This window comes from Salvelinus fontinalis, chromosome 31 (genome assembly GCF_029448725.1).
Source record: "Salvelinus fontinalis isolate EN_2023a chromosome 31, ASM2944872v1, whole genome shotgun sequence".
NCBI lineage: Eukaryota > Metazoa > Chordata > Actinopteri > Salmoniformes > Salmonidae > Salvelinus > Salvelinus fontinalis.
The window spans coordinates 43,729,486-43,756,817 of record NC_074695.1 but is presented as its reverse complement, the minus strand read 5'-3'; the positions used below and the strand labels follow the sequence as shown (position 1 = coordinate 43,756,817).

General features: G+C 45.6%; 1 protein-coding gene across 9 annotated transcripts in view; it reads left to right on the top strand.

The window, feature by feature from the left end:
- Positions 1–27,332, top strand: part of LOC129830323 (voltage-dependent L-type calcium channel subunit alpha-1D-like) — a 91,517-nt gene that overhangs the window by 36,885 nt on the left and 27,300 nt on the right. For 4 of the 9 annotated variants that reach the window (XM_055892812.1, XM_055892817.1, XM_055892815.1 and 1 more), the window contains exons 8-21: positions 13,200–13,303; positions 13,889–14,061; positions 17,375–17,455; positions 18,312–18,399; positions 18,912–19,072; positions 19,392–19,617; positions 19,854–20,061; positions 20,271–20,391; positions 20,708–20,822; positions 20,943–21,000; positions 21,227–21,287; positions 21,368–21,518; positions 25,297–25,426; positions 26,037–26,096. In XM_055892812.1, the coding sequence (XP_055748787.1) occupies positions 13,200–13,303; positions 13,889–14,061; positions 17,375–17,455; positions 18,312–18,399; positions 18,912–19,072; positions 19,392–19,617; positions 19,854–20,061; positions 20,271–20,391; positions 20,708–20,822; positions 20,943–21,000; positions 21,227–21,287; positions 21,368–21,518; positions 25,297–25,426; positions 26,037–26,096 (1,737 nt within the window). Of the gene's footprint in view, positions 1–13,199; positions 13,304–13,888; positions 14,062–17,374; positions 17,456–18,311; positions 18,400–18,911; positions 19,073–19,391; positions 19,618–19,853; positions 20,062–20,270; positions 20,392–20,707; positions 20,823–20,942; positions 21,001–21,226; positions 21,288–21,367; positions 21,519–25,296; positions 25,427–26,036; positions 26,097–26,180; positions 26,241–27,332 lie in introns of all 9 variants that reach the window. The other 5 variants (XM_055892811.1, XM_055892816.1, XM_055892813.1 and 2 more) reach the window with 3 other exon arrangements.

The window sequence follows — 27,332 nt, the reverse complement described above, 5'->3', positions numbered from 1 at the left end:
TTTGAAGGCTCAGTCCAGACGGGCAGTTCATGCGGCGCTTGGCAGATGGACAGTTCAGACAGCGTTGGGCAGACGGGCAGTTCAGGCGCCGTTGGGCAGACGGGCAGTTCAGGCGCCGCTGGGCAGACGGGCAGTTCAGGCGCCACTGGGTAGACGGCAGACTCTGGCCGGCTGAGACGCACTGTAGGCCTGGTGCGTGGCGCCGGAACTGGAGGTACCGGGCTAAGGACACGCACCTTTAGGCTAGTGCGGGGAGCAGCAACAGGACGCACAGGACTCTGGGGACACACAGGAGGCTTGGTGCGTGGTGTAGGCACTGGTGGTAATGGGCTGGGGCGGGGAGGTGGCGCCGGAAATACCGGACCGGGCAGGCGTACTGGCTCCCTTGAGCACTGAGCCTGCCCAACCTTACCTGGTTGTATGCTCCCCGTCGCCCGACCAGTGCGGGGAGGTGGAATAACCCGCACCGGCCTATGTAGGCGAACCGGGGACACCATGCGTAAGGCTGGTGCCATGTAAGCCGGCCCGAGGAGACGCACTGGTGGCCAGATGCGTTGGGCCGGCTTCATGACATCCGGCTCAACGCTCAATCTAGCCCGGCTGATACGTGGAGCTGGAATGTACCGAACCGGGCTATGCACGCATACAGGAGACACCATGCGCTCTACTGCGTAACACGGTGTCTGCCCGTACTCTCGCTCTCCATGGTTAGCCTGGGAAGTGGGCGCAGGTCTCCTACCTGCCCTCGGCCCACTACCTCTTAGCCACCCCCCAAGAAAATGTTGGGTTGTACTCACGGGCTTCCAGCCTTGCTTCCGTGCTGCCTCCTCATATCGCCGCCTCTCTGCTTTCGCTGCCTCCAGCTCAGCTTTGGGGCGGCGATATTCTCCTGGTGGAGCCCAAGGTCCCTTACCATCCAATTCGTCCTCCCATGTCCAGAAATCCTGTGTAGGTGGGTCCTGTTGCCGCTTGACACGCCGCTTGGTCCGATTTTGGTGGGTAATTCTGTCACGATCGTCAATGGAAGAGAGAGGACCAAGGCGCAGCGTGTGGAAAATACATCTTCTCTTTAATTGGAAGAAAGACAACGAAACAAAACAACAAACAGACGAACGTGAAGCTATCAAAAGACTAAGTGCAAACATGCAACATAGACACAGACAATTACCCACAAAAACCTGGTGCCTATGGCTGCCTTAAATATGGCTCCCAATCAGAGACAATTAATGACATCTGTCTCTGATTGAGAACCATTCAGGCAACCATAGACACAGCTAGACTTCTATACTAAACATAAACCCAACTACTCTAATAAACCCCCTAAACCTTACAACCACCCTAGACACTACAAAAAACACATACATTCCCCATGTCACACCCTGACCTAACTAAAATAATAAAGAAAACAAAGAATACTAATGCCAGGGTGTGACACAGACACAAGTCATTTTTCCAACAATTGTTTGTAGACAGATTATTTCACAATTCCAGTGGGTCAGAAGTTTACATACACTAAGTTGACTGCCTTTAAACAGCTTGGGAAATTCCAGAAAATTATGTCATGGCTTTAGAAGCTTCTGATAGGCTAATTGACATCATTTAAGTCAATTGGAGGTGTACCTGTGGATGTATTTCAAGGCCTACCTTCAAACTCAGTGCCTCTTTGCTTGACATCATGGGAAAATCAAAAGAAATCAGCCAAGACCTCAGAAAAAAATTGTAGACCTCCACAAGTCTGGTTCATCCTTGGGAGCAATTTCCAAATGCCCGAAGGTACCACGTTCATCTGTACAAACAATAGTACGCAAGTATAAACACCATGGGACCTCGCAGCCGTCATACCGCTCAGGAAGGAGACGCGTTCTGTCTCCTAGAGATGAACATACTTTGGTACGAAAAGTGCAAATCAATCCCAGAACAACAGCAAAGAACCTTGTGAAGATGCTGGAGGAAACAGGTACAAAAGTACCTATATCCAGAGTAAAACAAGTCCTATATCGACATAACCTGAAAGGCCGCTCAGCAAGGAAGAATCCACTGCTCCAAAACCGCCATACAAAAGCCAGACAAAGATCGTACTTTTTGTAGATATGTCCTCTGGTCTGATGAAACTAAATTAGAATTGTTTGGCCATAATGACTATTGTTATGTTTGGAGGAAAAAAGGGGAAGCTTGCAAGCCGAAGAACACCATCCCAACCGTGAAGGACGGGGGTGACAGCATCATGTTGTGGGGGTGCTTTGCTGCAGGAGGCACTGGTGCACTTCACAAAATAGATGGCATCATGAGGGAGGAAAATGATGTGGATATATTGAAGCAACATCTCAAGACATCAGTCAGGAAGTTAAAGCTTGGTCTCAAATGGGTCTTCCAAATGGACAATGACCCCAAGCAGCGGGCATTGCTTATACACACTTCGTAATCCCTACTGATGCGTATCAAAGTAGTGTTGTGGAGGTACACAACTTATCAATTACAGTACAATAGAGAAATGATGCACAAAGTAGCCTACACAATTGCAAAGCACAGTGAAATATATTCACATGGGCACTGCACACAGCCTAGTTTCAGAGGAATATCATCTGCAGGCAGCAAGAGTCTGCAGCTCACACCTGGTTTTGGCATGGAGCAGCTCACAGAAGAATGGCATCGGTAGCTGGTAGGGTTGAAATGACGTTTCAACTTATGATATCTACCAGTAAATTCTAACTAAGGCAACAATGGGTATGCAAAGCAGGTATTGAAAAAGTTTAGTCCGAAGTGTTGGTTAGTAGACTACTTGTGATGTGCAATTGTCATCGTGCACTGTTTGCTTCAGGGGCGTAGAGATGGACGGACCCACCCAATCAGATTGATGTGGTTTAAGGGATTTTGAGAGTGATAATCTGAATATCTATAAGAAAACTCATTAAAAAAAACATAGGAAAACATAGGAATTTTCACACAGGGTGCCTTTCCTTTGCTGGGCAGGCTGTTTTTGGCAAAATGTGAGTATACCCACTAATCCAGGCACCCCTACAGCACTACACAGGGCCGATGGAAAGACAGCGGTCACACACAGTATGATGTTAAAGGATAAGCAGTCCATAAACTCTGACATAATCAGCCAGTAGGTCCCAATCATAAGAATACAAAAACACAACCAGTAAGCCTTTCCCAATCGAAATGTAGAGCTATTACTTCCCATTGCAAAACACATTTCACATTTAGCCCCCAAAGTAACCACTAAACCTATAGTTTCAAGTGGAACTGACAGCGCTTAAACTACTTTGCAGATATGAAACAAACAGACAATCATAATATCAGTAAAGAATATCAAATTCCCAGTTTATGCTACATAACCAACTTTAGTTTTAAAAATAGGTTATATTTGACTCAACGTTTCATGACGTACATTAAGGCAGTTGGCAGAATAGATGGATGCAGTTCAATGCATAATTCATATATTCACCAATACATTTCTTGGTAGTCCAAAAAATGTTGCTATCAGGTTGTAAATCACAACTGGCCTGTTACATTGTTTGCTGCCTCCATTCTGGATGCACTGCTTCAGTTTCAATGACTCAATATTCTTGACAAAAACAAAGGAATGTAACTAAGGCTGGGAATTTCAAAACAATCAAACTATCAAACTAAATTTAACATTGAAACGTCACATACTCAGACCCTTTACTCAGTAATTTGTTGAAACACCTTTGGTAGCGATTACCACGTCAAGTCTTCTTAGGTGTGACACTACAAGCTTGGCACACCTTTATTTGGGAAGTTTGTCCCATTCTTCTCTGCAGATCCTCTCTAGCTCTGTCCGGCTTGGATGGGGAGCTTCACTGCACAGCTATGTTCAGGTCTCTCCAGAGTTGTTTGATCGGGTTCAAGTCCGGACTCTGGCTGGGCCACCCAATGACATTCAGAGACTTGTCCAAAAGCCACTCCTGCGTTGTCTTGGCTGTGTGCTTAGGGTTGTTGCCCTGTTGGAGGGTGAACCTTCACCACAGTCTGAGATCCTGAGCGCTATGGAGCAGGCTTTCATCAAGGATCTCTATGTACTTTGCTCCGTTTATCTTTCCCTCTATCCTGACTAGTCTCCCAATCCCTGCCGCTGAAAAACATCCCCACAGCATGATGCTGCCACAACCATCCTTCACCGTAGGGATGGTGCCAGGTTTTTATCCAGACGTGACACTTGGCATTCAGGCCAAAGAGTTCAATCTTGGTTTCATCAGACCAGAGAATCTTGTTTCTCATGGCCTGAGAGTCCTTCAGATGCATTTTGGCAAACTCCAAGCGGGCTGTCATGTGCCTTTTTACTGAGGAGTGTCTTCCGTCTGGCCACTCTACCATAAAGGCCTGATTGGTGGAGTACTGCAGAGATGGTTGTCCTTCTGGAAGGTTCTCCCATCTCCACATAGGAACTCGGGAGCTCCGTCAGAGTGACCTTCGGATTCTTGATCAACTCCTAGACCAAGGCCCTTCTCCCCCAATTGCTCAGTTTGGCCGGGCAGCCAGATCTAGGAAGAGAGTCTTGGGGGTTCCAAACTTTTTCCATTTAAGAATGACGGAGGCCACTGTGTTCTTGGGGACCTTCAATGCTGCAGCCATTTTTTGGCACCCTTCCCTAGATATGTGCCTCAACACAATCCTGTCTCGGAGCTCTATGGACAATTCCTTTGACCTCATGGCTTGGTTTCTGCTCTGACATGCACAGTCAACCGTGGGACCTTTCCAAATAATGTCCAATCAATTGAATTTACCACAGGTGGACTTCGAACAAGTTCTAGAAACATCTCAAGGATGATCAATGAAAACAGGATGCACCTGAGCTCAATTTTGAGTCTCATAGCAAAGGGTCTGAATACTTATGGAAATAAGGTATCTGTTTTTTATTTTGTGTTTTCGCTTTGTCATTATGGGGTATTGTGTGTAGAAAATGTATTTTTAAAATTCATTTTATAATATGGCTGTAACGTAACAAAATGTCCATAATCAAGGGGTCTGAATATTTTCCAAATGCACTGTATGTAGCAAGCTAAAAACACGGGGCCTAACATTAGCTAGATACATAGCTAGCTGCTAGGAGGATGTCATGTTATGTCATTGGAGAAGTTGGTGAGTGACTGACTTTTCCCCCTCATATCGTTTTTCGGTGGCTATACAAAGCTACAGATAACAGATGTACTATGGTAAACTAGCAAGAACTTGAATGACTGTTATACAGTTGGCATATCTCTTGCGTTTCACAAATTCACTCTGGCTATCTACTCTGATTTCAGAGCACTCTTGTCTGAGTGTGCCAGAGTGCAGAACAACTGATGAATTTACAAACACGCAACACCTGCTGAATATGACCGGTGTCAGTAATCGTAGGCACAAAAAATAATAGTTAGTCAAGAACGCTCTAGATAACATGTAAACAGCCTAACCAGCTCTGCTACGGCGAGTAAAATGGTCACAATGAGGTGTTCTCTCATTTGTCTGGAAATAGCTAGTTAGCCAACTTTAGCCAGTTTGCTTGGGTGCTTGGTTGGGACACGCATGCATTGGCAATAAAGCTGCAGAAGGAAGAGGAGGCTACAATTCCCCATTGTTTATCAGTGCAATGTTGACGGCCAACAAGCTGAAAAAGTTTGAGAAGGTTTATCTAATGTTTCCTTTGTTAGATTTTAGCTTATCTTGCACTGGCTAGCATTAGTTGTTGATGTGCATAACTGAGGGGGAGAGAGCCTACATTTTCATGGTTTTATCAATAGGACTGTACATTTCCCAATGCAATTGGACCCCCGTGGTGTTTACATATCTGCAGAAATCCATTTAGGTGTATTTTGGGGCTTTTGGCAACTGTTTTCTAATGATCTAAAGTCACGCTGTTGCAACTGCCTGTAAACACAGTCCAGTTCAAAGTGAATGATGGCTGGCCCTGTGGCAAATGGCTTGTTTGTATAAAGGCCTACTGTAGCTATGGTGCACCGGTTTGTGTAGACTCCGGTCCTGGACAAGACAGATGTTTTTATTCAGTTTTATTTCTTGCAGTGTCTATTAATTGGCCAAACGCATGGCCGCTTTACCACTCTACTGTATATTGCTATAGAGTTTTCACAAATGCCTTAGTATACGTATTTCCCAAACATTCTTAGAATTTATGAAAACGTGAAAATAAATATATCTAAGTGGTCGCTTGTCAGATTTTTTTTTTAAGGTGTCATATTCATCCTGTGGGTGTATATGATAATTTTTTAATACGATTTCATGTTGCTAAAATGCTGTCAGTTCCACTTTAAATGCAACAATGTTTCACACACAAGTGCAAACTGCGCTGCAGTAAAAAAAACACAGTTCCATTCACCAGATGACGATCATTTGAAACGTACCTTCTTTTTGAAAGTTATTCTTGAAAAAGGAGAAGCTAACAAATTAGCAACGACATCATCTTTGATAACACCTGCTGCAAACTAGCCAACAACAAAAGCTTGCTAGCTAGACCGTGGGAAAACGAATGCTCGCTATTGCACAATGACCTGTTGGCCTTCAAGGCAGAAGTTTCCATATGTTTTTGTAAAAATGGTCGAACCCATTAAGTCAAAATGAGATTGGTTAATTCCACTGTCACTCCAAAACTTACCCTAATACGGTTGAATGGCAGATGCCTTTTTCTAGCTTCGGATTTTGTAAATTTTTACCTTTGTTTAATCAGGTAGGCTAGTTGAGAACAAGTTCTCATTTACAACTGCGACCTGGCCAAGATGAAGCAAAGCAGTGCGACACAAACAACAACAGAGTTACACATGGAATAAACAAACATGCAGTCAATAATACAGTAGAAAAGGTTTATATACTGTCAGGACCCGGTGCGAGAAACAGTCACTAATAATCGTCAGAACCCAGAAGATGAGGCAGACACAGCAGTACTAGAGATGGTGGTTTAATTAAAGAACAAAATCTTCCATCAAAGAATCTAAATCCACAATGTCCAAACATAAAGCCAAGAAGCACAAAATGGATATCCTCCAAAATACAAAGAAACTCCACAAAGTTGTAACGGTCCTGACCTGTTTTATGTTGTTTTTTGTATGTGTTTAGGTCAGGGCATGTGTTTTGGGTGGGCAGTCTATGTTATCTGTTTCTATGTTGGTTTTGGTTGCCTGGTATGGCTCTTAATTAGAGGCAGGTGTTTTGCGTTCTCCTCTAATTAAGAGTCATATTTAGGTAGGGTGTTCTCACTGTTTGTTTGTGGGTGATTGTCTCCTGTGTCGTCGAATGTATGTACCATACGGGACTGTTTGGCTGTTCGTTTATTTTGATGTCGTCTGTTTCCTGTCCGTGAGTTTACGTTTAGTTATGTAAGTTTATGTTCAGGTTTCGTCAACGTCGTTTTCTTGTTTTGTAAATTTGAAAGTGTTTTGTTTCGTGTTGCCGTCGTTAATAATAAAAAGATGGCTTATTTCCCGAATGCTGCATTTTGGTCTGATGATCCTTCTCTCCTCTCCTCGTCCGAGGATGAGGAGAGAGACAGCCCTTACAGAATCACCCACCACGCTAAGACCAAGCGGCAAGGGAATGCTCAACAGAGCAACAAGGACTCCTGGACTTGGGAGGAGATCCTGGATGGTAGAGGACCTTGGACTCAGCCAGGGGAATATCGCCGTCCCAAGGAGGAGTTGGAAGCAGCGAAGGCTGAGAGGCGCTGGCATGAGGAGGCAGCGCGGCGACGCGGTTGGGAGCCCGTGAGTCAGACCCAAAAATTTCTTGGGGGGGGGCACACGAGGAGTGTGGCAAAGCCGGGTAGGATACCCGAGCCAACTCCCCGTGCTTACCGTGGAGGTAGAAGGCGTCGTACTGGTAAGACACCGTGTTATGCGGTAAAGCGCACAGTGTCCCCAGTACGCGTGCTTAGCCCAGTGCGGGCTATTCCACCTTGCCGCACTGGGAGGGCTAAGTTGGGCATCGAGCCGGATGTCATGAAGCCGGCCCAACGTATCTGGCCTCCAGTACGTCTCCTCAGGGCGGCGTACATGGCACCAGCCTTACAGGTGGTGTCCCCGGTTCGCCTGCATAGCCCAGTGCGGGCTATTCCACCTCGCCGCACTGGCAGGGCTACGGGGACCATTCAACCTGGTAGGGTTGGGGAGGCTCGGTGCTCAAGAGCACGTGTCCTCCTTCACGGTCCGGTAGACCCGGTGCCACCTCCATGTACCAGTCCTCCGGTGGCAGCCCCCCGTACCAGGCTGTCTCTCCGGGTTCTCTCTCCTGCTGTTTCCTCCTCTCCAGCGCAGCCAGTGCCTAGACCACGCACCAGGCTGTCTCTCCTTCTCCTCCCTACAGAGCCGTCCTGCCATGACCAGCCAGAGCCGTCCTGCCATGACCAGCCAGAGCCGTCCTGCCATGACCAGCCAGAGCCGTCCTGCCATGACCAGCCAGAGCCGTCCTGCCATGACCAGCCAGAGACGTCCTGCCATGACCAGCCAGAGCCGTCCTGCCATGACCAGCCAGAGCCGTCCTGCCATGACCAGCCAGAGCCGTCCTGCCATGACCAGCCAGAGCCGTCCTGCCATGACCAGCCAGAGCCGTCCTGCCATGACCAGCCAGAGCCGTCCTGCTATGACCTGCCAGAGCCGTCCATTCAGGACCTGCCAGAGCCGTCCAGCCAGGGCCTGCCAGAGCCGTCCAGCCAGGGCCTGCCAGAGCCGTCCAGCCAGGGCCTGCCAGAGCCGTCCAGCCAGGACCTGCCAGAGCCGTCCAGCCAGGACCTGCCAGAGCCGTCCAGCCAGGACCTGCCAGAGCCGTCCAGCCAGGACCTGCCAGAGCCGTCCAGCCGGGACCTGCCAGAGCCGTCCAGCCGGGATCTGCCAGAGTCCCTCAGCCGGGATCTGCCAGAGTCCCTCAGCCGGGATCTGCCAGAGTCCCTCAGCCGGGATCTGCCAGAGTCCCTCAGCCGGGATCTGCCAGAGTCCCTCAGCCGGGATCTGCCAGAGTCCCTCAGCCGGGATCTGCCAGAGTCCCTCAGCCGGGACCTGCCCCTTGTCCCGGTGTTGCCCCTTGTCCCGGTGCTGCTCTTTATCCCGGTGCTGCCCCTTATCCCGGTGCTGCCCCTTGTCCCGGTGCTGCCCCTTGTCCCGGTGCTGCCCCTTGTCCCGGTGCTGCCCCTTGTCCCGGTGCTGCCCCTTGTCCCGGTGCTGCCCCTTGTCCCGGTGCTGCCCCTTGTCCCGGTGCTGCCCCTTGTCCCGGTGCTGGCCATTCATTTAGGGGATGTTAGTTTTAGGGTGGTCATTGGGAGGGGAAGACAGAAGCGGGGAGTGACTATGGTGGTGTGGGGACAGCGTCCAGAGCCGGAGCCACCACCGTGGTCAACTGCCCACCCAGACCCTCCCCTGGACTTTGTGCTGGTGCGCCCGGCGTTCGCACCTTGAGGGGGGGGTTCTGTAACGGTCCTGACCTGTTTTATGTTGTTTTTTGTATGTGTTTAGGTCAGGGCATGTGTTTTGGGTGGGCAGTCTATGTTATCTGTTTCTATGTTGGTTTTGGTTGCCTGGTATGGCTCTTAATTAGAGGCAGGTGTTTTGCGTTCTCCTCTAATTAAGAGTCATATTTAGGTAGGGTGTTCTCACTGTTTGTTTGTGGGTGATTGTCTCCTGTGTCGTCGAATGTATGTACCATACGGGACTGTTTGGCTGTTCGTTTATTTTGATGTCGTCTGTTTCCTGTCCGTGAGTTTACGTTTAGTTATGTAAGTTTATGTTCAGGTTTCGTCAACGTCGTTTTCTTGTTTTGTAAATTTGAAAGTGTTTTGTTTCGTGTTGCCGTCGTTAATAATAAAAGATGGCTTATTTCCCGAATGCTGCATTTTGGTCTGATGATCCTTCTCTCCTCTCCTCGTCCGAGGATGAGGAGAGAGACAGCCCTTACAAAAGTGCTAAAAACAGCAGGGAAAAACAAACCTCAAAAGACTACTCAAAAATACACAAGAACTAAACCAGAGAACCTCTGGAAAATCCAATAAGAGAATCATATGTTCAGAACAAGGCTTGGGCTGGGGCTGGGTGCTAACATACAAACACTGAGCAAGGAACTGAGGAACACACAGGATTTAAATACTAACAAGGGAACAACACACAGGTGCAAACAATAATTAGAGCAAGGAAAAACAAAAGGTACAAAAAAGGTGCAATGGGGACATCTAGTGACCAAAACCTGAACAGTCCTGGCCAAAACCTGACATATACAGTGTGTGCATATGAGGTAGGATAAGGGAGGTAAGGCAATAAATAGGCGAAATAATTACAATATAGCAATTAAAGATGTGCAGAAGATGAGTGTGCAAGTAGAGATACTGAGGTGCAAATGAGCAAAATAAATAAAATAAGTAACAGTATGAGGATGAGGTAGTTGGATGGGCTATTTACAGATGGGCTATGTACAGGCGCAGTGATCTGTAAGCTGCTCTGACAGCTGGTACTTAAAGCTAGTGAGGGAGATATGAGTCTCCAGCTTTAGTGATTTTTGCACTTCGTTCCAGTCATTGGCAGCAGAGAACTGGAAGGAAAGGTGGCCGAAGGATGAATTGGCTTTGGGGGTGACCAGTGAAATATACCTGCTGGAGCGCATGCTACAGGTGGGTGCTGCTATGGTGACCAGTGAGCTGAGATAAGTCGGGGCTTTATCTAGCAAAGACTTATAGATGACCTGGAGCCAGTGGGTTTGTCGACGAATATGAAGCGAGGGCCAGCCAACGAGAGCATAGAGGTCGCAGTGGTGGGTAGTATATGGGGCTTTGGTGACAAAACGGATGGCATTGTGATAGACTGCATCCCATTTGCTGAGTAGAGTGTTGGAGGCTATTTTGTAAATGACATCGCCGAAGTCAAGGATCGGTAGGATAGTCAGTTTTACAAGGGTATGTTTGGCAGCATGAGTGAAGGATTCTTTGTTGCGAAATAGGAAGCAGATTCTGGATTTAATTTTGGATTGGAAATGCTTAATGTGAGTCTGGAAGGAGAGTTTACAGGCTAACCAGACACCTAGGTATTTGTAGTTGTCCACATATTCTAAGTCAGAACCGTCCAGAGTAGTGATGCTGGAGGGGCGGGCAGGTGTGGGCAGCGATCGGTTGAAGAGCATGCATTTAGTTTTACTTGCATTTAAGAGCAGTTGGAGGCCACGGAAGGAGAGTTGTATGGCACTGAAGCTCGTCTAGAGGTTAGTTAACACAGTGTCCAAAGAAGGGCCAGAAGTATACAGAATGGTGTTGTCTGCGTAGAGGTGGATCAGAGAATCACCAGCAACAAGAGCGACATCATTGATGTATACAGAGAAGTGAGTCGGCCCGAGAATTGAACCCTGTGGCACCCCCATAGAGACAGCCAGAGGTCCGGACAACAGGCCCTCCGATTTTACAGACTGAACTCTGTCTGAGAAGTAGTTGGTGAACCAGACGAGACAGTCATTTGAGAAACCTTGGCTGTTGAGTCTGCCGATAAGAATGTGGTGATTGACAGAGTCGAAAGTCTTGGCCAGGTTGATGAATACAGCTGCACAGTATTGTCTCTTATCGATGGCGGTTATGATATCGTTTAGGACCTTGAGCGTGGCTGAGGTGCACCCATGACCAGCTGCGAAACCAGATTGCATAGCGGAGAAGGTACGGTGGGATTCGAAATGGTCGGTGATCAGTTTGTTAACTTGGCTTTCAAAGACCTTAGAAAGGCAGGGTAGGATAGATATAGGTCTGTAGCAGTTTGATGGCCTAGCCAATGGCTGACTAAGCTAGCTAGATTTACCTCCCCGGAGACCAGCAATGAAGAATTCTGATTGAATCTTTTTTATCTTCAGCGTTAACTCTTTTAAATCAAAACATAATTGAAAATAATAATAATTATATTATAATCTTTACTGACGATGTAGATTGTTCCCCACTGTGTTAGGGTTAGTAATCATTTGTAGAGTGGCTCTATTTTACCCCAGCATGCATTTCTTCACTGTTCTGAATGCCTAAAGAATCGATATGTTCTGAAATAAGAACACAGAAATACTGGACATTTTGAACTCTTATTATGGTCGGTGTTTTGACAAAATTACAATCATGGTATTGAATTGGACTCATATAATTCTGGTTTCGGTCTTGACTCTGTCTTGGACCCCTTGTCCCCCTCCCGGTCTTGACTCGATCTCGCCCCCCGACCGGGCTTGGTCTTGACTCAGACTCGATTTTCTCCGGTCTTGGTCTTGAATCGGTCTCGCTTTAGGCGGTCTCGAGCACAACACTGCCGTGCGCATCACCACCAATTCTTCCAAAATTCATCCACGAACACTTGTATTCTTCCTTCCGGGGAAACATGGCCACCAAACATGGAAAGGAGAATGAGATCAATGGCAATTGGTGGGCAATCTTTTCTGTGTGGGTGCAGGCTTTTGCTCCAGCCATAACAATAACACAACTAGATGTATAGTGTTCATCAAGAAATGAGCTGTGGGCCTCCCGGGTGGCGCAGTGGTCTAGGGCACTGCATCGCAGTGCTAACTGCGCCACCAGAGTCTCTGGGTTCGCGCCCAGGCTCTGTCGCAGCCGGCCGCGACCGGGAGGTCCGTGGGGCGACGCACAATTGGCATAGCGTCGTCCGGGGTAGGGAGGGTTTGGCCGGTAGGGATATCCTTGTCTCATCGCGCTCCAGCGACTCCTGTGGCGGGCCGGGCGCAGTGCGCGCCAGCCAAGGGGGCCAGGTACACGGTGTTTCCTCCGACACATTGGTGCGGCTGGCTTCCGGGTTGGAGGCGCGCTGTGTTAAGAAGCAGTACGGCTGGTTGGGTTGTGCTTCGGAGGACGCATGGCTTTCGACCTTCGTCTCTCCCGAGCCCGTACGGGAGTTGTAGCGATGAGACAAGGTAGTAATTACTAGCGATTGGATACCACGAAAGTTGGGGAGAAAATGGGATAAAAAAAAGAAAAAAAAAAAGAAATCAGCTGTGTTACTGTTTTGGCTACATCAAAAGCCTGCACCCACACTAGTCTTACAGAGAGAGAGTCACTGCAAAGAGAGATGCCAGGGATAATCTGTAGTTACTGGTAGAATAGTTTTCATCGACAAACATAATAGGTGTGAGTTTTTATGGCGGCCTGTGATCTGTACTTCTATTAGGTGCTAAATGATCATTGATATACAGGGACTCATGGTTTGTCCTCTAAACTGTGACGGTCAATGTTGTTGTTTCAGATGAACGATGCCATGGGTTCTGAGCTACCCTGGGTCTACTTCGTCAGTCTGGTCATCTTCGGTTCCTTCTTTGTTCTGAACCTGGTTCTGGGAGTGTTAAGCGGGTAAGATATCTGAACATTGCTAACACATGCACGTACGCACCCACACACACGGAGGGAAAATGTGTCTAAAAGGTGTCTGGAACCCTGACCTGTTCACCGGACATGCTACCTGTCCCAGACCTGCTGTTTTCAACTCTCTAGAGACCGCAGGAGTGGTAGAGATACTCTTAATGATCGGCTATGAAAAGCCAACTGACATTTACTCCTGAGGTGCTGACCTGTTGCACCCTCGACAACTACTGTGATTATTAGAATTTGACCATGCTGGTCATTTATGAACATTTGAACATCTTGGCCATGTTCTGTTATAATCTCCACCCGGCACAGCCAGAAGAGGATTGTCCACCGCTCATAGCCTGGTTCCTCTCTAGGTTTCTTCCTAGGTTTTGGCCTTTCAAGGGAGTTTTTCCTAGCCATCGTGCTTCTACACCTGCATTGCTTGCTGTTTGGGGTTTTAGGCTGGCTTTCTGTACAGCACTTTGAGATATCAGCTGATGTAACAAGGGCTATATAAATACATTTGATTTGATTTGAATTTTGATTTGATAAGTGTGTGTGTGTGTGTGTGTGTGTGTCCGTCCACAGAGAGTTCTCCAAGGAGAGAGAGAAGGCCAAGGCTCGTGGAGACTTCCAGAAGCTGAGAGAGAAGCAGCAGCTGGAGGAGGATCTGAAGGGCTACCTGGACTGGATCACTCAGGCCGAGGACATCGACCCTGAGAATGATGAGGAGGAGGACGAGGAGGGGGGCAAACGCAATCGTGAGTCGCCTACCTCGCCACTCTCTTCACATCACATTCCCACCTCTTCCCCTCTACCCTGTAAGGGGCACCTGTGGTTCAGAGGCAGGGACAAAGGTCTAGTTTTGAAACCCACATGGCTCTGACAATTGGATTTCCTTTGACATAAAAGTCAGGTAACAGTGCTAATCTTCCCTATTCAAGGTGGAGCCTAGAAAGAGAAGAGTTTAGCTTTAAATGGTGGGAATGTGTTTCTATACGGCAAAATGAATGCATGTCCAGCATTGTCATTCTGCTGCTGAGGTCTTGTTCCATGCTCTTGCTTTTATTTTTTGTCCCTGTGGTTATCACCTAAGACTATTGTGTTAGCCTGTAGGTTTTTGAGTCTTTGCCGTAATGAATGTTGGTTCCCTGTTGATTCTACCACCTGTTCCTAAGAAAATTATGAATGTGAATGTTGTGTCTGCTGCTTCAGCCACCCCCCCCCCAACCCCCCCCCCCCCCCCCCCCCCCACACACACACACACACACCAGTGGCGGACAGTGCCATTTATGATGAGGGAGGACGATTCTTTTTTTTCATGAGTATGGCCTTATTTCTATTACAGCATATTGGATGACTGTCGTTCATATTCCATTCACCCAGCTCAATGTAACATCGATAGGTTTAGGCTACTACATGATGCTCAAATGTTCCCCTATACCCATCACGAGGTTGTTACAACCTAGCCTATGAAGGAAAGTTTACAACGTAGCTGCACACATTCAGTACCGCCTTGCACACCCCTGCCTGCATCTAGCTGATCTAGGGTGTAATCATTCGTCCAACAGTTGCAAACAAGAGTTTCTATTGGACAAATTCAGGTATGTTTCTCCCCGTTTCGTTCCGTTTGCTTCCGTTTAAGAAACGTTTTTCAACAGAGTCGGCGGAATCATGCGTAAACACAGTTCACTTACCTTTTCCCTTCGTTTGTGGACTTCAGTGCACAACACATCAGAAGTATGTGACCAGGCGACAAAACCTTTCCAAGCCAAATCATATCCTAACTGCTACACACAGCCTACATCGTTGTTGCCATATTATCTAAAGTAGCATCCTTGTCAACATATCTAGTAGAACTAATGCGTTAGTAAACGCCCTACAATCATGCAGTAACTTTCAGTCACGAAGTACTGAAAGCGGTTACACCGGCGGGCCATGGTGGAAATAAATTAATAAAACCAAAAGCTTACCTTGACTTGAAAGAGTTCCAGTGTTGGATAGTCATAGCCAGCTAGCTAACATAGCATCCCTCTGTTTGAACCGGGTGTTTTGAGTAGGCTAAACTAGCTATGTGCATTCGCTAGCTAAGTGAAACTGAAAGTGAAAAGAAATTACAATCTCTCTCGCTCTCTTGCTTCTTCTTAATTTTTGAAGAAATGAATTTGTTCAAAACTGTTCAACTATTGACTCTCTTTGAGTCAACTACTCACCACATTTTATGCACTGCAGTTCTAGCTAGCTGTAGCTTATGCTTTCAGTACTAGATTAATTCTCTGATCCTTTGATTGGGTGGACAACAGTTCATGCTGCAAGAGCTCTGATAGGTTGGAGCACGTCCTCCGGAAGTTGTCATAATTCTTGTGGAAGTCTGTGGAAGGGGGTGAGAACCAAGAGCCTCCTAGGCTTTGTATTGAAGTCAATGTACCAAGAGGAGGACGGAAGCTAGCTGTCCTCCGGCTACACAATGGTGCTACCCTACAGAGTGTTGTTGAGGCTACTGTAGACCTTCATTTAAAAAAAGTGTGTTTGAATCAAATATTTGGTGATGTGAATATATTTAGTATAGTTTTATCTAAAAAGGATAACTTTTTTAATGTTTTTCAATTCTTACGAAATTCACTGAGGAGGATGGTCCTCCCCTTCCTCCTCTGAGGAGCCTCCACTGACACACACTTATTGTCAGCCCCTGCCTGTATGCTCAATCTGTGCAGTGCAGGGTGGTGAACGGTGGGAATGATGATGATATGACTTTATTGTGAAAGAAAGAGCGAGTAATCCAAATCCTCTTTATGTAAGTATGATGCGTGGTGGGAGGAGACAACACAACACTTTCGGTTTGAATGAGACACTCACTGGGCATAGATATTGTTACAGATAGACAGACGGACAGACAGTGTGTGTGTGTGTGTGCGCGCATGCGTGTTTCAATGTTGAGCGAGAGAGAGAGAGAGAGGGGCTCTAATTGAGATATCAGTCTCATCTGGCCAGGGCCATTATTAACAGACATAATAGGCACGTCAGACATGTTGTCATTGTTCTGTTTTTGTCATTGTTCTGTTCCCCCCCACACACACAATACATGACTCATCTATTCCCAGATGTCCATCTTTAGTGCTGATTTAATTCAGTGAGTATGCTGCTGAGGCTCAGAGAGAGAGATATGTTTGATCTGTCATTAGCTATAATGCCTGGTGGAGATATGTTTGATCTGTGATCAATTCAAAAGCCTGTGAGATCTAGAGAGTTAGACTAATGCATGCCAGTAGGTTTGAGTGCCTCATTGGCCATCTACTGTATTAGCAGCACACTCACTCTCTCACTATTGGGCTGTACATGGTCGCTACATGATGCACTGTTTCTTATCGAGTGTGCGTGGGACATCAGTTGACCTGGTGGCAATTCTAAACAAAAAAAACAGGAAATAACACCACAGTGTCTAATCATGATCAGGGTAACCCAAACAAACGCTGTCCTCAATGATTGTAGGTTCGTGCTAGAACACTTCATTTCAGAGGGTGTATGTATACGTGGTCAGTAGCAGTGTAGCACATGCTTTAGTTTTAGTTTAACATACTAAGGTATGTTAGTCTGTGATTTCTGAATGGGGTTTTCTTGGCAAAGATCACTCAGTTGTAGAATCAGTTGAGGTGTCGGTGTGAGGTCTGGGAAAAGAGACCTGAGTGTGTGGAACAACCCCCATCACTCTGTTAGACTGTTACCTCTCTCTATGTCACTTGTCTATGTTGGGTGTCTAGCTACCGTACTGCATACATGGCATGTTCGGCGTAGAGTTAAACTGCGTTGCCCAGCCGATACTAATCAATGTCCTTCTTCCTCTTCTTTTACTTTAACTCTTCAATGGCTTATTACTCATTCTTCTTCTTTCCTGTCTTCTAGTTCTTGTCTCGTCTTCTCTTTCATCTCTCCTGTCTTCTTTGGTGCTTCTCTAGTCTCTTCTTAAATGTGCTGATATTCTGTGGTGGATGTCTATTGTCTATTGTTCCCTCTTCTTCCCTGGTGACTCGCTGTTCCCTCTGCTGTCTGAATGCATGTACTGCATGTGTTTTAAAGACCAAGGGGTGACACTGGCTGAGCTAATGGAGAAGAAGAGAGGGAAGTTTGGCTGGTTCAGCCAGTCCACAGAGTCACATGGTAAATTGTGATGTGTGTGTGTGTGTGTGTTTTGCCCTCCCTCATTTTCTTGCTTGTGCTTTGCTACTGCCTTGATGTATGCTCCTCCATTTCTTGCGTTCAATCATCTTTACTCACGCTTCGTTTCACTCAGTCAGCCTCTTCGTTAGATCTTGTTCTCATTGATAAAGTAGTGAGTGTGTGGATTTGTGGATTGAACATCAGAAGTACATGAGACACAACCAGCAGGTTTTAGGCTTCTAGAGGTTACGAGAGGTCATGTGCATGTTGTAGCCTAGAATTCTCTAGAAATGGATCAAAGGGGAATAATGTATGTATTGTCTGCAGAATATATTGATATGTTGACTATGGAAAGGGTATGCATATGTGTAATCGGTCAACAGAGATAGATTGCAATGTAAACATCCATTGTGTGGTAATTCCGAGTCGTTCATTGTCATTATTGTTTTCTTCCATTTCTGTGCGTTGTGGTTTGGATTTTTCCTTTCGATGTGTTGTGGAGTATTTTTGAACCCTGTACTTGAGCATATGGTTTGTACGGCATCTGCACAGATCCACTAGTATAACGCTTTGAGCCCCTTTAGAAACCACACTATTGTCATCCCGTTCACATAGTAAACAACATGGAGGATCTGTGCAGGTGCTGCATTGTCTGCGTCTGAATCAGCCCTGACTGTCAATGATAGTCCTCAAAGAGCCCCGTACTAAATCACGAGGATATGAAATCATGACACGGTTACTCGATTTAAGCCATATAACCGAAAACACTCACCCATAAGGGTTCTTCAGGTCTGAAACTCAGAGCCATCGTTCGATTGGATCTCACCTTACTTCCTGTGTTTGTGTGATGTCACAGCAAGCGTGCCTGCCAGCGAGACAGAGTCTGTGAACACTGACAACCCCAATGGAGAGGACGATAAGGCTAACTGCTGTGGACCACACTGGTGAGTCTGTCCGTCTGTCAAGGTTCAAGATTCCTTTATACCTGGATAGACTATTAGCTTGAAAAGCTCCTGTAATACGTCATTCATGCAAATGGATATTAACAATATGATTCTTAATTTTCCCAGTCAAAAAATGACTAAGTCAAAGTACAGGTCAGTTCTCTGTCAGTACTATGTGTCATGAATTTTATTTGCATGGTCCTGGCATTGTGGAGACTCATCGTTACGTGCTTGTGTTTTTTTCCCCCCACACACACACTCTGTTCCTCCTGATCAGTCACGGCACTCCTGCCCATGTCCTCTTCATCATCACCACATTCTCATCATCATCATCAATATATCTCTGCCTTTTGTTTAGTCTGTGACTTAGATTTGAGATCTTCTGTCTAATAAGCATGATTTCATTACAGTTCACAATTAACCTGTGCAAGAAATCCTGTGTTGATCAACCAGTACATAACACCACTTCCTAGTTCGAGTCAGACTGTGACATCATTTCCTCTCTCTTGCAGTCGGCGATGGCGTCACTGGAACCGGTTCTGCCGCAGGAAGTGTCGTGCTGCCGTGAAGTCGGTGTCTTTCTATTGGCTGGTGATCATCCTGGTGTTTCTGAACACGCTCACCATCTCGTCAGAGCACTACAACCAGCCTGACTGGCTCACTGAAGTACAGGGTGGGTAGAGGGTCAAATTGCTATTTTCCAATTACATACCCTCAGCATAATATGCACTTTACAGTGTCCTTTGCAGGAACCCAGTATACATCCTACGCTCTGTATGAATCTTACAATCTGCAATGTTATTGTACTACAGTGTCCTTAATAATCCAACGATACCTGTGACATAGCCAATAAAATGTTTGTTTTTTACAACCAGAAACTCTATGTCTGCAGCATATTGTAACCCTTCCTACCAGATCCTCATAGCAATGATCTTTGTAACTGGAACGTGTTGTACTGCAATGTCTACATGCTGATGCCCTCTGCTTTCCAGATGTGGCCAACAAGGTTCTGCTGGCTTTGTTCACGTGTGAGATGCTGGTGAAAATGTACAGTCTGGGCCTGCAGGCCTACTTCGTGTCCCTGTTCAACCGCTTCGACTGCTTCGTGGTGTGCGGCGGCATCGTGGAGACCATCCTGGTGGAGCTGGCCATCATGTCTCCTCTGGGCATCTCTGTGTTCCGTTGTGTCCGCCTGCTACGCATCTTCAAGGTCACACGGTGAGACTGGGAGACGCCAGGAGAGGCTGGACATAGATTGGTGTTGTGGAGGTGTATTTTGGCCAAAATGTTTGCCTCTGTGATACTTTCACGTCGTATCGTGTTCTTTACCCGCGGGTTTGATTTGGCATATACTGTTGGAAGAATGTATATCGGTGTCTAGGTATGTGTGTGCATGTGTGTGTGTGTTTGTGTGTTTTGCATTCATCTTAACTCTCTCTCTCTATGCCCTTTAGCCACTGGGCATCTCTCAGTAACCTGGTGGCGTCGCTGCTCAACTCCATGAAGTCCATCGCCTCCCTCCTGCTCCTGCTCTTCCTCTTCATCATCATCTTCTCCCTGTTGGGCATGCAGCTCTTCGGAGGCAAGTTCAACTTCGACGAGACGATAACCAAGAGGAGCACCTTCGACAACTTCCCCCAGGCGCTACTCACAGTGTTTCAGGTAGGCCGCCTCTACCCGCCTCTCTCACAGTGATTATTGACCTATTGGCGTTGTGATGATGTCTTAAATGACGTTGCGATTCTGTTGTGAGGACGTTGCAACAACGTTGTGACGACGTTGCGATAACGTTGTGATAAAATTGTGATGACTTGTAATCATAACATTAATAATGTTGTGATGACGTTGTGTTACTGTGTTGTGTGACTCAGATCCTGACAGGCGAGGATTGGAACGCTGTGATGTATGATGGCATCATGGCGTACGGTGGACCCTTCTCATCAGGCATGGTCGTCAGCATCTACTTCATCATCCTCTTCGTCTGCGGAAACTGTATCCTGTTTCTAACACATGGATTCCACTGCCTGTAGCTGTTTAGAGTTTCGAACAATGTTATCCGCTGGTTCTAGAGAGCCACAATATGTGCAGGCGTTTGTTTCGCCCCAGCACTAACTCACCTGACTCAGCTAGTCGTGAGTTACTCTTCATGAGTACTTGGTTTGTTGAATCAATTACGCTAGTCCTGAGCTGGAACAAAACCCTGCACACATTGCAGGCCCACAGGACCAGGAGTGAAGAACAGTGCATTACATTGAAACGTTAGGTGAACGTTGTAGCTCTGTTGCCCTTAAGTCCTGTGTGTAATCAGACATCCTGTTGAACGTCTTCTTGGCCATCGCCGTTGACAACCTGGCAGACGCAGAGAGCCTGAACACAGCCCAGAAGGAGGAAGAGGAGGAGAAGGAGAGGAAGAAGAGTTCCAGGTAATGCCAATACTGTCTGACTGATAGGAGATAGGGTTGTGGTTTTGTTTTTCCTCTGTACCTGACATTTGATTTGATTTGACATGGAGGTTGTCTTGTGTTTGGGGTCATTTTCTCCAGAAGTGACACAGACAAGACAGAGGATCTGAAACCTGAAAGCCAGGATGGGGAGATCAAGGTAATCACAGACTGACTTTTAGTTTCAGAGTTTAGAAAGTCAGAGGAGAGCAATCCATAACCACACAGAGGCACCATTAGGTAACAAATGGTGCTGGTAATCCCTGGGTATTTATTCACGTCTACATTTTTAGCAACTCAGGATGGTACAGTGAGGTTAAACCATGTGGCATTCATAACAGTACTGATACAATGCTGACATGTCATTTGTGTCTGTGTGGGTGTAGCTTCCATTGGAGGAGGAAGTGGAAGAGGAGAAGGAGCCGTATCCCACTCCAGATACTCCAGGTAAACTCTTCTGGCCTAGCTTTGGTGCTGTAGCTTCCGTGCCCTGACACTGCTTTGTCTCCGATCCTGGGTCTCCCCAGTTGGTGATGATGACGACGATGATGACGATGATGAGCTCCCGGAGGTTCCGATTGGGCCACGCCCTCAGAGGCTGTCGGACCTCAGCGTCAAGGAGAAGACTCCGCCCATCCCTGAGGGCAGCGCTTTCTTCATCTTCAGCAACACTAACCTGTGAGTAGGCCTCAGTACAAAACATAGGATATTATGCAAACACACGCACACTGACTTTTTTGCACACCGTCCCAACAGATCCATAGATGACGCAGTCTCAATTGCTCTCCGCACTGCCCTCACCCACCTAGATGAGAGGAATATCTATGTGAGAATGCTGTTCATTGACTACAGCTCAGCATTCAACACGCTTCGTCCCCTCCAAGCGCATCACCTAGCTTAGTACTGTGGGTCTGAACAGCTCCCTCTGCAACTGGATCCTGGACTTCCTTACGGGCCGACCCCAGGTGGTGAGGATAGGCAACATCACCTCCTCCACGCTGACTTTCAACACAGGGGCCCCACAAGGGTGTGTGCTTAGTCCTCTCCTGTACGCCTTGTTCACCCACGACTGCATGGCCAGGCATGACTCCAACACAATCATCAAGTTTGCTGACGACACGACGGTGGTAGGCCAGATGACCGTCAACGATGAGTCAGCCTACAGGGAGGAGGTCAGTGACCTGGCAGTGTGGTGCCAGAGCAACAACCTCTCCCTCAGTGTCAGTAAGACCAAGGAGCTGTTCGTGGACCACAGGAAACAGGGGCGTGAGCACGCCCCCATCCACATCGAGAGGGCTGCGGTAGAGCAGGTCGAGAGCTTCAAGTTCTTCTGTGTTCAAATCAATAAAGACTTAAAATGGTCCAAACACATGTGCACAGTTGTGAAGAAGGCGCAACAACGCCTCTTCTTCCTCAGGAGGTTAGAAAAAGTTTGGCATTGGTCCTCAAATCGTCAAAATGTTCTACAGCTGTACCATTGAGAGAATTCTGACTGGCTGCATCACTGCCTGGTATGGCAATAGCACTGCCCTCGACCACATAGGTCTACAGAGGGTGGAGTGGAAAGCCCATTGCATCATTTGGGCCGAGCTCCCTGCCTTCCAGGACATTTATATCGGGCGGTGTGGTAGAAAGGCCCGGAAAATCTTTAAAGACTCCAACCACCCAAGCAATAGACTGTTCTCTCTGCTTCCGCACGGCAAGCCGCACCGCTCTTGAACGGCTTCTATCCACAATCAATACGATTGATAAATAGCTGACAAAATAGCTACACGGACTATCTGAGTTAACCTTGTATATTTGTTGACCTAGTTTTGTCTTTACGCAGACTCACAGGGCCCTACACACTCACACACACTCACTCACTCCATCTGCTCAATCACACATAATATGCACATACATTTATATTCATACCTTGTATATTTATTGACCCAGTTTTGTCTTTACGCATACTCTACACACCCACACACCCACTCACATACAAGCTGCTGCTACTCTGTTTATCTTCTAACCTGTTGCCTAGTCCCCCTACCCCTGTACATATCTACCTCCATCACTCCAGTATCCCTGCACATTGTAAATATGGTATTGGAGCTGACTCTGTATTTAGTATGCTTACCCCTATACATATCTACCTCCATCACTCCAGTATCCCTGCACATTGTAAATATAGTATTGGAACTGACTCTGTATATAGTATGGTATTGAACTGACCCTGTATATAGTATGGTATTGAACCGACCCTGTATATAGTATGGTATTGAACTGACCATGTATATCGTATGGTATTGAACCGACCCTGTATATAGTATGGTATTGAACTGACCCTGTATATAGTATGGTATTGAACTGACCCTGTATATAGTATGGTATTGAACTGACCCTGTATATAGTATGGTATTGGAACTGACCCTGTAAATAGTCTGGTATTGAACTGACCCTGTATATAGTATGTTATTGAACTGACCCTGTATATAGTATGGTATTGAACTGACCCTGTATATAGTATGGTATTGAACTGACCCTGTATATAGTATGGTATTGAACTGACCATGTATATAGTATGTTATTGAACTGACCCTGTATATAGTATGTTATTGAACTGACCCTGTATATAGTATGTTATTGAACTGACCCTGTATATAGTATGGTATTGAGCTGACCCTGTATATAGTATGGTATTGAACTGACCATGTATATAGTATGGTATTGAACTGACCCTGTATATAGTATGGTATTGAACTGACCCTGTATATAGTGTGGTATTGAACTGACCCTGTATATAGTATGGTATTGGAACTGACCTTGTATATAGTATGGTATTGAACTGACCCTGTATATAGTATGTTATGGAACTGACCTTGTATATAGTATGGTATTGAACTGACCCTGTATACAGTATGGTATTGAACTGACCCTGTATATAGTATGGTATTGAACTGACCCTGTATATGATATGGTATTGAACTGACCCTGTATATAGTATGGTATTGAACTGACCCTGTATATAGTATGGTATTGAACTGACCCTGTATATAGTCTGGTATTGAACTGACCCTGTATATAGTATGGTATTGAACTGACCCTGTATATAGTATGGTATTGGAACTGACCCTGTATATAGTATGGTATTGGAACTGACCCTGTATATAGTATGGTATTGAACTGACCCTGTATATAGTATGGTATTGGAACTGACCCTGTATATAGTATGGTATTGAACTGACCCTGTATATAGTATGGTATTGAACTGACCCTGTATATAGTATGGTATTGGAACTGACCCTGTATATAGTATGGTATTGAACTGACCCTGTATATAGTATGGTATTGAACTGACCCTGTATATAGTATGGTATTGAACTGACCCTGTATATAGTATGGTATTGAACTGACCCTGTATATAGTATGGTATTGAACTGACCCTGTATATAGTATGGTATTGGAACTGACCCTGTATATAGTATGTTATTGAACTGACCCTGTATATAGTATGGTATTGAACTGACCCTGTATATAGTCTGGTATTGAACTGACTCTGTATATAGTATGGTATTGGAACTGACCCTGTATATAGTATGGTATTGAACTGACCCTGTATATAGTATGGTATTGAACTGACCCTGTATATAGTCTGGTATTGAACTGACCCTGTATATAGTATGGTATTGAACTGACCCTGTATATAGTATGGTATTGAACTGACCCTGTATATAGTATGGTATTGGAACTGACCCTGTATATAGTATGGTATTGAACTGACCCTGTATATAGTATGGTATTGAACTGACCATGTATATAGTATGTTATTGAACTGACCCTGTATATAGTATGTTATTGAGCTGACCCTGTATATAGTATGGTATTGAACTGACCCTGTATATAGTATGGTATTGAACTGACCCTGTATATAGTATGGTATTGAACTGACCCTGTATATAGTGTGGTATTGAACTGACCCTGTATATAGTATGGTATTGGAACTGACCCTGTATATAGTATGGTATTGAACTGACCCTGTATATAGTATGGTATTGAACTGCCCCTGTATATAGTATGGTATTGAACTGACCCTGTATATAGTATGGTATTGGAACTGACCCTGTATATAGTATGGTATTGAACTGACCCTGTATATAGTATGGTATTGAACTGACCCTGTATATAGTATGGTATTGAACTGACCCTGTATATAGTATGGTATTGAACTGACCCTGTATATAGTATGTTATTGAACTGACCCTGTATATAGTATGTTACGTACTTATTGTGTTCTTCATATTTCTTCTTATTTCTCATCTGTTTTTTCTAGTATTACATTGTTATTGATTATTGCATTGTTGGGTTTTGAGTTTGCAAGAAAGGCATTTCACTGTGCTTGTACATGTGACATTACAACTTGAAACACACACACACACTCACAAATAATGTGTAATTAAATGGCTTTCTTTCTCAGGGTCCGGGTGGCCTGCCACAAGCTGACCAACCACCACATCTTCACCAACCTCATCCTGGTCTTCATCATGCTGAGCTCTGTGTCTCTGGCTGCTGAGGACCCCATACGCAACTTCTCGGCACGCAACATCGTATGTATGCTGCAGCAGCCTTTTCTCTGACATTCAAAATAACCGTTAAAGCTGCAATATGTCACTTTTTGGGCGACCCGACCAAATGTAGATATAAATGTGAGTTATAGATCTGTCATTCTCATTGAAAGAAAGCCTAAGAAGAGGTAGATCTGTTCTATGTGCGCTATTTCTATGCTTCCCGTTCTTAAGTTACGCTTTTGCATCGTTTACTTCCGGGTTTTGTGCACCAGCTTCAAACGGCTGAAAAAACAATATTTTTGGTTATTGAAAATATATTTCTCATCGGTTTAGATAGTAATTAGGCAAACTATTAGAACCAACCAGGAAATGGCGGAGCCAATTCTGCATATTGCACCTTTAATAGCATCAAGATGATGTCTACTTCCATGAAAGTAATTTTACAGTAATTTTACAGTACTTTTACAGTAATGACATTAAGATCATGTTTAACAGTGATATGGAATATCCATGTTAAAAACTAAATTTGAACTAAAAACTCAAACCTATACTATCAATTTAGGACGATTGATGCATTCTGAAGTTGTTGATATCATGTCATGTGGTGATGCCTTGACCTCCTGTTAAACTTTCACATTGCCTTTTGCAGATACTTGGTTATTTTGACTATGCTTTCACGGCAATCTTTACTGTTGAGATCCTGTTGAAGGTAAATGCTCCCCCCCCCTCTGTGTGTGTGTGCTGTGCTCTACTGCTTGTGTGGTAACACTCCAACCTTCTCGTTGCTTTCCAGATCCTAGGCTATGCAGATTATGTCTTCACTAGTATGTTTACCTTTGAGATCCTGTTGAAGGTAACCTGGTTTCTATGACAACCATAGCCTTGCTGCACTCCCCTGTCTACTGTATGTCGCCAGTTTGTAAATGGCACACGTTTTTCCCCCATTTGTCTGTCAGCAACCGTCACGGCACCTCTTTTAATCACAAACGGACCCGAAGCTCAATAGATAACATCAGTTGTTATCCCATGAGTTGTTATTATTTTCATTTGGAGCCAAAAGAGGGGGCAATATGTATCCGTGTACATTTTTTGAGAGTAGCATGATCCACTGCATTCTTATTGTGTACAGTTTAAACTGCACCCTGTAAAGATGAGGGCTCATGGTAGGGCACCTCTTTGTGAATCTCCACCATAGAGATTCCTACCCCGGTTGGCAGATCTGTTTCTCCTTTAGCCAACAAGTTCTGAGTTTGGCCTGAACTAAAGCATAAATAGATCTGGCATCCGCATCCTATTGGTATGATGTTGTCATTCTTCCCCCTCGAGTACTTCCACAGAATGTGCATGAAACCACGACCCACATGAATGACTCTGAAGCAATTTGACTACTCTTTTGAATGCAACCTTAACCCCCCCCCACCCCTCCCCAGTTTGAGCGATCTTTGCAGTTTGAGCGAACTTTGTTATAATCTCTATAGGAAATGAATAGGAATATCTCTGAAATGATGTGTCCAACGTCAGAACAGTTCTCATTTGTCTATGTTTTAAATGTCATTGTGTGTGTGTGTGTGTGTGTGTGTGTGTGTGTGTGTGTGTGTGTGTGTGTGTGTGTGTGTGTGTGTGTGTGTGTGTGTGTGTGTGTGTGTGTGTGTGTGTGTGTGTGGGTGTGTGTGTGTGTGTGTGTGTGTGTGTGTGTGTGAGAGAGAAGATGTGCAGGTGATGGCGATTGTCTGATATGCAATTAAATGTGTACTTTGTTGTGTCTGAGTTTCTATAGAAACCCATTTTTCTGGCATTGATTATCACATTGAGAAGCATGCGTAGGAGTTTGAGTAAGAGTGGAACTAGATCTGTGTGTAGGTGGACGTGTTTCACTATACTTGTGTGGACCAGAAGTCAACACAAGAGTGTCCCCACAATTTAGGGTTAAGGTTAAAATTAGTGT